At 28.2% G+C, this 12,305-nt stretch overlaps 1 protein-coding gene across 1 annotated transcript; it reads right to left on the reverse strand.

The window, feature by feature from the left end:
* Positions 1–5,707: 5,707 nt before the first annotated feature.
* Positions 5,708–6,115, reverse strand: LOC139875907 (NDR1/HIN1-like protein 2). Its single transcript, XM_071863205.1, has one exon. It carries the CDS (start codon positions 6,113–6,115, stop codon positions 5,708–5,710), a length of 408 nt encoding a protein of 135 aa, XP_071719306.1.
* Positions 6,116–12,305: the final 6,190 nt, after the last annotated feature.

Here is a 12,305-nt window from a genome sequence, read left to right on the forward strand (position 1 = left end):
TAAAAAAAATACAAATTTTTATTTTAAAAAAAACGTAAAAATATATAGTAATATATATATATATATATATATATATATATATATATATATATATATATATATATATATATATATATATATATATATATATATATATATATATATATATATATATATATATATTTATTTATTTATTTATTTTTCTTTTTCTTGTTTTTATATTTTTGATATTTAAAACGTATTTTTATAAAAGTAAATTAAGACTTGATAAAAAAAAATTTATATAGCGTTTCGCTTAATTTTCCCCGGCAGCGGCGCCAAAAATACTTGATGTTAAAGCAGAGGGGTACGAAATAGTTATATTTTTATTACGAAATACTATTAAATATGATACAATTTTACACAAGTTATTTATTTATTTATAGAGTGGATATACCTAAACCTTGCTACAACACTTATAGGCAGTGTACCTAATCGTACAGTAGTGTAGTTTTTAGTAAGTCCGGTTCGTTCCACAGGAAGCTAGCCAAGTTTAACGCTATATTTTATTTTAAACTATATTTGTATATAAATATATATATAAGTAGTATTATTATTATAAAAAGGGGGTTTTACCGTTTAATGACCGGTTTGTCGATTTTATGTCTTAAGTCACAATTAAAACCTAATGTAAAATATTAAAAATAAATATAACTTAATTTAAAGCGTAAAGTAAATAACGATAAATAAAATGTGATAAATTAAAGTGCGATAAATAAAATGACAGTAAATAAAATTGCGATAATTAAAAAGTGCGATAAATAAAAATGCAATAAATAAAATGACAGTAAATAAAAGTGCGATGAAATATGAAATAAAGGAATTATGCTTATTTAAACTTCCGTAATCATGATATTTGACGTGTTGATTTTAGTTTATTACCATGGGTTAATTGTCCTTTGTCCTGGATTATTCAATATGTCCATCTGGTTTTTGTCCATAACAGTCCATCAGTGATAAATATAAAGTGCGAGTGTCCTCGTCAATTTATCCTTATATCCGAAGTCAAATATTCCAACTAATTGGGGACTTCAACTTTAACAAGGTCTTAATACTTTATTTAATAATTACACCAGGATATCGACTGCGTGTAACCCAAGGTTTTAATACTTTGTTAATAATTACGCCAAGTTTCCTTGTACATAATTCACCCCTGTTTTAATGAGTCCATTGACTATTAATCCATTCCCGTGTCCGGTTAAATGAACGATTATTAGTACTTATAAATATCCTGCCCATCGTATCCGATCGAGTTTATATGGTTATTTATAGGTACGTCCAATTGTAAATCTTTATATTAAATTAACGAACTATCATTCAATTAAACAAATATAAAGCCCATTAATATCCCATAGTCTAATTTTCACAAGTGTCGGTCTTTTGTTCAAACCCCAATTATGGTCCATAGCCCAATTACCCCGTCTTTAATATTTAGCCCAACATCACGATTACTTCGGCTTAAATAAGCATAATAATAACTTAGCTACGAGACATTAATTTAAAAAGGTTGAACATAACTTACAATGATTAATAATAGCGTAGCGTTACACGGACAGAATTTCGACTTACACACTTACAACATTCGCCACTATAATCTTATTATTATTAATTTAAAATTAAAATTAAAATTTATATATATTTGAGAGTAAGAGAGATTGATGATGGAGTGTAAAATTCGGCCAGAAATCGTGCTATTTAAAGAATGTGGCCTGCTACAGTGATCCATGTGACCGCATGGATCTTGTGCCTTCTGGCCATGCGATCGCATGGCACCATTTTACAGTTCAGGATCTTTTGTTTTTTTATTTGCCGACGGTTTTAATATATAATATAATATATATATATATATATATATATATATATATATATATATATATATATATATATATATATATAATTTTAAGAATTAATTATATATTATATTATATTCATGTGCATAGTTGACTTGTAATTTTTAGTCCGTTGCGTCGCGCGTTGAAAGTTGACTCTGGTCCCGGTTCCAGATTTTCGAACGTCCTTGCGTACAATTTAATATCTTGTACTTTGCGTTTTGCGGCTCGTACTCTTGTAATTTCTAGACGTTTCTCATCAATAATTTGAACCACTTTGATTGTACTTTGTACTTTTTAGCTTTTTGGTCGTTTATATCTTCAAATCGTCGAATCTGTCTTTTGTCTTCATATTTTAATATTTAAACGAATATCATTTGTAAATAGAACAATTGCAACCAAAAGCTTGTCTTTCTTGAAGGATAATGCTATGAAATATATGTTCATTTTTAGCATTATCAGTCACCACATTTAACAGTTCAGTAACTTGTGGCAGAGAGCACATTGTCTCTCTCACACAGTACTTTCTCACTCTAGAACTCCACCACTTATCAACAACACGCTAGACGGACCAATTTACAGTTTGGTCCCAAAAGACTGATAAGTCCACCCCACGGAGATCTCGTTCGTGATCCGGGTCTGCACGGATCTTATCCCGAGGGCAAACATCAGTCGACAACACATCTCACCACGCTGAGCAGTTCTAGTATTGTGCTGGTACCTTTTGGCCGCTAGACGAAAAGTAGTACCAACAGTCTTTATTTGAGTATTTTACATTCATTAATTATATACTTGATTTTACATATCAAGTTTATTGCGCTCCTGTTGGGGACAGTTGTGTCAGTTTGAGATTGTTTGCTAGTTGTGCTTTGTTTGAGTCTTATGTATTTTTGTTAATTATTTTTTTAGTTATTTTTCTTTTCACTGTTGGTGCTTGTAATCGGTTTAGTGTTTGTGTTTTGACAGATTACAGGTAGTGTATGCCACACATCATTCCTATGATTCTCCACTACTTACACCATTTTCAGAACTACAGAGATAATTTGGGAGTGTGAACAGTGAACGCCTTGTTGCAGTGGATTTTGGTTCAACGAGAGATTTACCTACTAGTAAGATTTCAAATCAATAACAATCTATGATAACAAATATGAGGGCCACCCAAACCGGCCAAGGAAGTGCTATTTCTCAACCTGCTGTTTAGGAAGAGTTTGAAATTGAAGGGCATATTTTCCAATTGATAAGTAATCCGTGTCAGTTCATTGGAGACATCAAGGAAGATGCTAATGAGCATCTTCGCACTTTTAAGGAAATTTACGACCTTTTTAAGCTGAAAGAGGTTCAAGACCAAGTGATCTATTTCTTGGACGCTCAAGGGAGATGCAAGAGATTAGTTAGATTCCTTGCCTAAGGGTACGATTTCCACTTGGGTTAGTTTGGTAGATAGGTTTCTTGGAAGTTTTTCCCGGCATCCAAAGCCGCGAGGCTTCAGCAAGAGATTACTTAATTTTGTCAAAAGTCGATGGAAACACTTTATGAAGCTTGGAACAGCTTTTGTAAAATGTTGAGAGGGTATCCACACCACGGGCTAGACACCTTCCAAAGGGTCCAGATTTTCCATAAGGGGTGTGACGTGGGCACCCGAATTCAGATGGACCAAGCCGCGGGAGGTTCAATTATGGATAAAACGAGAAACAAGCGTATGATATCATTGACAAGCAAGCCACTTATTTTCATGAGTGCCATCAGGAAATAGAGGTGACCCATTCTTCTATAGTCGCAAGCGCCGGTGCTTACGATGATTATGGTTCGTTAAATGTGAAAATTGATGGTATTGCGAGGCAAATGGAAGAGATGAATAAAGACATCCATGGTATGAAAGTTGGGTGTGAGTATTGTGGGGGACTAATTTTAGCTAAGGACTGTGATACAACTTTAACTATGGCTCAAAAAGAGGAGATTTCTTACATCAGTCAAAGGAAAAACAATCAGTTCCAAGAGAGAGCCCAGTATAACCGGAACTTCAATAGTCCTTAAAGGCTTACCGCTTACAGGGTCAGAATCAAAATACAAATTATGTGGGATCGGGTGGAAGTTATCAACAACAAGCTCCGAGATATTTTCAGAAGGCCTAGGCTGAAGAAAAGAGGCTTGATTTGGATGGTATGATGGAGAAGCTGGTTACTCATCAACTCCAAACTAACGAAAAGAATGATAATACGTTTAGGAACCAAAAAGCTGTTATTCAGTTGTTGGAGAAGCAAGTGTGAATTCTGGCTGTCATGTTGAATGAGAGGAAAAAGGAGGAGTTGTCGAGTAATACCAGAGTTAACCCGAGGAGTGATAATGTGAACATGGTTACATGCAGTTCGGGAGAAAAGTCAAAAGATGGGAAGACTTCAATTTGGAATAAAAAGGATGAAGATGAGCCACCACCTGAGATTGAGTGTGTGAAACTGGTGGTTCCACCATATAGACCACCCATCCCATTTCCGAGGAAAGAAGTTGAGTATGAGGAGGTGACGAACCCGAACCAAGGTAATAATGATTGTTTGCGTGATGTTAGTGCAGGTAACCTTTTCAGGCGGAAGGAGGCAATAGAGCAAGTTTCTAAGAAGGAGATGAAGAAGCAAGTGCCGAAGAAAGAGAAAAAGAAAGAGGTACAAGAGATCTAAATCTTCAGAATATTACATGCTTGGGTCGTAGACACAAACGAATAAAGATGTGATTGTGGATTTAGGATTAACAAATATTGTATATACTATTTTATTTAGATTGGTATTGGTACTTGCGATGATTAATTAATCAACACTATTTTATTGGATACTCACAACTTATGTTTTTGCACGGTTTTATACTCGACCGTGCAACACACAAGTTCTAAAATCTAGTATAATTACGTATTAAGAATTTGTGCTACATAGATATTTATACTTTGTAGGAGTAATTTTTTGGAGAGTGTAAGGCAATACTACTATGTTTTCAAAGAAAAAAAATTACTTTTCAAATTGCATATGACTTTACAAAATTCAAATAAACGATACCATATATTTTTAAAATCTATTGTTTGGAAGTAAACAACTACAAAATATAATTAGCCCACTTTAAGATCCTTTGAATTTTGATTCTAGAATTGTCAGGAGAATTAATACTTTATTTTAGTTACTTAACATAATTACTTGCACAAATTAAAAGATTTTTTATTTTTATTATTACTATTATTATTTTTTTTTTTTTTGAAAAAAAAGAACTATAAAACAAATGACATTTTGCAGTTCAAAAAAATAAAATAAAACAAATGACATATATCATCAAATCGAAATATAAGGTGTCGAGTACTAGTTAAGGGATTATAAGTGTTAATTTATGAACCTATTTGTGTTTATTAATTAGCTGAATGATATAAAACCCAAAGTCATACTATCATCAAATTTGAAGGAGGAGGTAAATACATCAAATCATATATCCAAGAAAAATAAATCCAAATTGAAAAGAGAAAACATAACTATAAGTAACTAAACAAAGTGTATCCTAAATCTCATTAAGAGTTGGCATTTAAATCTAATGGAGTATTAAATTAAATATAGCTAATAAAAAGCATCTTCATAATCATCGACTTCATAGCTACTCTTCTTAAGTATGAATAAGAATTCATATATATATCCAATATACAAATCGAAATTAAACACCACAAAAAACAAAATAATAACTAAACAATATGTATTCTAAATCTAATTATTAAGAGTTAGCATCAAAAACTAATTTGAAACACAACTAATATAGAAAGCATCTTAGTAGTGTTGTAAAGCCTTATAAGAACACTTGGTACTACCAAATTTCAGAGAGGAAATTTTCAATGGAACCTATATTTTATCACACATAAACTCGAATTTTTGTTCGTAATTATCGGACCACATCGCTCTAGACCTCATCGCAAGTCTCACCTTCACACCAATGTTATAAACACCATTCTTAGTCTCCGACGCATAAACCAACATCTCATTACCATTAATCAACTGTAACACTTGTTCACCACTTAACACCACATTCACATTACTTTTCTCCTTCTTATGACGTAAATAAAACCCGTCAACTGCTGTCGTCCCAAATCGCTGACCTTGATACATTAAGTTGGCGTCAATTTTATAAACATGTATCCCAACTCGGCTGTAAGGGTTTCGAAACGTCACATTAGCAACTTGAACTCGGGGGACAATATCACTTGGGATGCCCGTGTAAGTGACATAGATAATCAAGCATGATATAAACATAGTTATCATTATATATGAAATTAACATGGAGTACATGGTTATAATCGGAATTGGGATAGAGATGCGAATGGTAGGTTTATGGGGCTTTAATGTACGTTGAAGTTTATTAGGTAGATAAAGATTGATTATTATGCATGAACAGCATGAATGAATCTGATCCTTCTTATAGATTTTATGTACGCATTAAGGTAATTGTACGGTTGGCATTTGTGATTTGGACTCCTATGTGTATAAGAATTGTAGGCGAATTGGAGTCGATAGACTTGTTTATTATTAATAGGAAACCTACGTTCCATATACAATTACAAAAAGCTCTTAATAAAAATTATATTATCTATCGGCTATTAATTATTTATTATTAAAAGTATATATTTGGCCTAAAATATATCACAACCATGGTCACGTAGACACACGTTATTACGTTAATTACCTCCCCATTTTTCTGCCTGTGATGTGAGAAAAAAATATGCACTCTTTAGAGAAAAGATAGAAATTTGATGATGATTACGTGACAATGTCAAATTTGAAAGGTGTATTATTATGGGTGTCAAATATTGGTGTCAGATTTATGTAAGTTTCACCTTTTAAAAAAAAAATTTTAATTAAATTAAAACAATACTAAGTATATAATTAATACCTAGCATTATTATTCAAGTCATATAAAAATACATTAATTATTAATTCATAAAATTAATAAAAAAAATAACTAAAAAATTCTTTTTAAAAAATACATAAATATAAAAATACTAAAACTATTCCTCCTCATCATTTGAATCCACAACGATTAATTTTCGAAACTTCCTCTTGTATAATTTTTTTAATCCTTGAGCATTTCTTTGTCTTCGTCATCCTCAAAGTTTCTAGTATTCACTGTGAGAATACTACCACCGAAAAAGCGGTCCGAAGGTTCTCATGATCATCTATCCTTTTTAAGTGTGGTTCTAGTTTAAATCTTAGAAGACTGCACGATGGTCTATGAAGGTATGGTGTGTAAACTCCAAAAAGATAATTATGTCTCCAGAATATGTAATAATCTCTTTGAATTCTTCCTTGATCTTTGACGAAAGACTTTGATTCTCTTCAACTTGATGTAGCATTAATGGCGATATCAAATGATGGTTTCATGGGTTATGTTAGAAGGATGTATGCATTTGTTGAAGAAGAATCTTTTCTTTGTATGTCTTGAGTGTGAGAACAGTTGTACGGATTTGAGAGGGTTGTTAGTGACAGTTCGAAAAGTATCTTTTACTTTGTAAAGTTCCTTTCAAATGTATGATCTTTCTTTGACTCTTGAGTTTCTTATAATTAGACATTGATTGTTCAAATCACATGTTGTGGATCATTGGATCAACCTTGAATTTGCTAGAATATGAATTTACGAAAGCTCTATCAACCATATATCATTATTTTCCCCTTTAAATCAACCATGCATCATTTCTTCTCTTTCGTAACAACTTTGTATCAATCATGTATCACTTTGTATCACTTCTTTTTTTGGAACATCAATTTATAAAAAACGACAAAAACCTTTAGTAGGAAGCTAAAAGACAAAGAATTACTCTAGTTTTATTAACCAAGAGTTCCAATAACAGATCTTCTTACCTGTATCACTTAACCATCTAAACGAAAATAAACGAATGGAATAAAAAATGTCACCCTTTTTCATAAGACGAGTACAAAAAATAATAATGTTATTTTTAAGACGCCAAACAAGCCAAAGAGTAGTAGCTATAATTGTATAGACTCTATCTTTGTTGTTGTGCAAATCACTACAGCTTTGAAATGAAAGGATCCGTCCGAATCCATCTGGACGAATACATTACATTTGGTTACATCGCGAGGTACTTGACCTCTATATGATACATTTTACAAACATTGCATTCGTTTTTGAGAAGACAATCTTTCATTACATCGAAAGTTGACAGCATGCATACCATTTCATAATATATCCAACTATAATTGACTTAATAATAATCTTGATGAACTCAACGACTCGAATGCAACGTCTTTTGAAATATGTCATGAATGACTCCAAGTAATATCTCTAATATGAGCAAATTCACAGCGGAAGATTTCTTTCATACCTGAGAATAAACATGCTTTCAAGTGTCAACCAAAAGGTTGGTGAATTCATTAGTTTATCATAATCATTCATTTTCATCATTTTAATAGACCACAAGATTTCATATATTGTCACGCGTAACTCGCGAATTAAAATTCATTCATATGGTGAACACCTGGTAACCGACCTTAACATGATGCATATAGAATATCCCCATCATTCCGGGACTCTCATCGAACATGATAAATCGAAGTACTAAAGCAGTTCAAACTCTCTGACTGGGGCTTGTTAGTGCCCATAGATCTATCTTTAGAATTCGCGTCAATTGGTGGCAATTATAATAAACACCAATTCTTAGGCTACCAAACTAAAAAGGGGCATATTCGGTTCGATAATCCAACCATAGAATGTAGTTTCGATCACTTGTGTCTATTTCGTAAAGCATTTATAAAAGCAGCGCATGTATTCTCAGTCCCAAAAATATATATTGCAAAAGCATTTAAAAAGGGAGCAAATGAAACTCACAATACTGTATTTTGTAGTAAAAATACATATAACGATATTGAACAACTGAACAATGCAGGGCTGGCCTCGAATTCACGAACCTATATCATTTGTGTATATATATTAAAACATATACTTGTAATTGAGTAAATCTATATATTATTATTATTATTGATGAAATTGTTATATCTAATAATTTATAAGTTTCCTTATTTATTTATATATTTTCATTTTATATAACGTAATATTAATATAGTTAAGTCATGTATATTAAATATATATCTTTTTATATGAAGATCATTTATTTATGAAATTATTATTAATTTTGATAATACTAAAGTTAATAAAAATCATGATATTTTATAATAATATTGATAAAAGTGATAATAATAATGTCATTAATGATATTAATAATTATAGAAATACTAAGTTGTATTAAAATAACTAGGATAATATTATTTATAATTCTATTAATAAGATTATAAATGATAATTTTTAACCATAAATCTCATAATCATGATTGTATCAGTAGTTGTAATAAAAATAATAATTTAATAATAATGATACTGAAAATATTAATTTTTTTTTGATATTGTTACTTATCACATGATAACTATAATTATAACAATCTTATTATTAATAGTAATCTTAATAAAAATACTTTTGTTAGTAATAATAATAAGTCTAAAATGATACTAATATTAATTTTAATGTTAATAATAATGGTTTGTATTAGTTTCATAATAACAACAATAATAATAATTCTAATCATAATGATACTTATATCAATATTAATAATACTAATAATAACAATAATAATACCTAATGATGTTATTTAATATCAAAATGATAATAATATTAATCATAATATTTATGTTAATATAATAATAATAATACATATATTAGTAGTAAATATAATAATAATAATAATAATGATAATAATAATAATGATAATAATAATAATAATAACACTGTTCTTAATTATATCTATAATCATAATAATAACAATGACAAATGATAACTAATACTTAATAATAATAATAATAAAAATAATAATAATAATAATAATAATAATAATAATAATAATAATAATAATAATAATAATAATAATAATAATAATAATAATAATTGCCATGATATTTAGTACTAATAACAATAATTATTAATAACAACAACAACAATAATAATAATAATAATAATAATAATAATAATAATAATAATAATAATAATAATAATAATAATAATAATAATAATAATAATAATAATAATAATAATAATAATAATAATAATAATAATAATAATAATAATAATAATAATAATAATAATAATAATTAGAAACTACCTCAAAATAATCGGATAAAAAAAATGCCTCAGCCGGGGATCGAACCCGAGACCCCTCGCTCGCACACTAACACCCAAGACCATCCAAGCTATTATGTTTTCTTGATTAATACCCGTTCTACATTTATTTAAACTCGTTATAATCTATTTCCTCTTCTTCACACGATAGTTCAATCCTAGTCACCATAATCATAATTGTGAATTTATTTGTTGGGTTTAGGTATTATAATAGAAATCGATATGTTTCAGATTTCTGTAGAATCGAATTAACAGCAAAAAAAATAAAATCAAACAGCAGTAGCTGTTGTTCGATATAAAAAAAAAAAAAAAAAAAAAAAACTAAAGAACCTAAATCCCATTTTTGAATTCTAGATCGTTTTAGCTAAAAATCACAACATGAAATAAGTTATAAAACCTTTTTAAAATCTTTCTAAATCCTCAATTTCATTTAAATCATAACAGATTTCACGAATTCAATACAAAGAACAATATTTGACTTTTTACTCCAAAAACTTTGACTTCAAAATTCATACATAATTTGAGGAATTAGAGAATGAAAACTTACCGATAGTTTAAGTGAAGGGTTCTTAACAACATCACGTTAACAGAATTTTGAAATTTGAATCGAATTCGAGTTATAAAAAAATAGCACGAACAGAGGTGTTATTGTTGTTCTTGAGTTTTTTTGAGTTTTTAATTCTCCCTAGCAGACGGTTAATCATTATATGTATGATAATATGGATCGTAATTGAATAATTGAAGCAGAATTTGACTTGATTAATCTTGTTTTCTTGTGACAATAGGGTCGACAAAGAAATCTTAATCAGAGAAAAATAATAAACATATAGTGAATTAAAAACTGATTCGTACAATGATAGATATCGATATATAACAGATTTTGGATATGGAATGTAGATTGAAGTGGACAGATTCATTTAGCAGGCCAGAAAAATAAAAGTCGTTGATGGCAATGGGAAAACAGAATGCGTAATATATATGTGTAATTATATTCTGTATAACTTAATATTAATAACAATTAAATTTATTAATAATAATAATAATAATTGTAGTATATATATTTATCTGTATATCTATTTTTATATATAAATATGTAACTGAATTTTATATGTAAATATTTATATATATCTGATTTCATAACATATATAGTATTAATGAATAAATAAGTATGTTAATAATAATAATACTAATAATAATAATGATATCAACCCAAAATGATAATAGTATTGTAATTGATAAATCTTTATAATAACAATGATAACTTATAATTATCACAATGATTTTTATTGTTAATGACAATTATAAAAGTAATAATATTATTAAGTATAATAGAATTAATAATAATAACTAATAATATTTGAATTACATTTAAATTACAATTTTAATCATTCTTATACTAATATTTATTTTCAAAACCTTTATTTTGAGAATCCTAACCTTAAATTCATTAGACTTTTAATGTTTACAACTATAAAAATAATAATAACACAAATATTGATATTCGTAATAATAATGATAATGAAAATAATAATTATATTATTTCAACAACTATATTTTGATTTGTAATCAAATTTACTTTGTAGTATTACATTTTATTATTTATGTAATACCTGATGATTATATAATATATACTATGTATTTGCTTATCTAATACCTATACGTTTTAATTTATATATATATATATATATATATATATATATATATATATATATATATATATATATATATATAATCAATAATTGTGTATAGAAATCATGTATATTCACATGACTATATATACAATATATATATTATTAATTATATAGAAATCATTCATATATATATATATATATTCATTCTAATAGAAACTTAACTATTTTATATATTATTTTACATTTTTAATTCTAGTGATTAAATTTGTATTTTATATATATATATATACTTATCTTCAAATTTATATATATATATATATATATATATATATATATATATATATATATATATATATATATATATATATATATATATATATATATATATATATATATATATATACGTCTTTATTTTCAACCATGGTTCGTGAATCGTCGGGAATACTCAAAGGTCAAATGAATCTATCTAAGCAGTTCAAAAATTTTAAGACTCAACATTACAGATTTTGCTTATCGTGTCGAAATCATATAATGATTAAGTTTAAATTTGGTCGGAGATTTCCGGGTCGTCACATGAAACCAATGTTCCCATTGCATGAAGTTATCAAAAGAACGCATTTGAATGTTGGACCAG

This window comes from Rutidosis leptorrhynchoides, chromosome 11 (assembly GCF_046630445.1).
Source record: "Rutidosis leptorrhynchoides isolate AG116_Rl617_1_P2 chromosome 11, CSIRO_AGI_Rlap_v1, whole genome shotgun sequence".
Classification (NCBI taxonomy): domain Eukaryota; kingdom Viridiplantae; phylum Streptophyta; class Magnoliopsida; order Asterales; family Asteraceae; genus Rutidosis; species Rutidosis leptorrhynchoides.

What these genes read in the sequence shown, in the direction of transcription:
- LOC139875907 (XM_071863205.1), bottom strand. Translation starts at nt 6,115, where the DNA reads ATGTTTATATCATGCTTGATTATCTATGTCACTTACACGGGCATCCCA.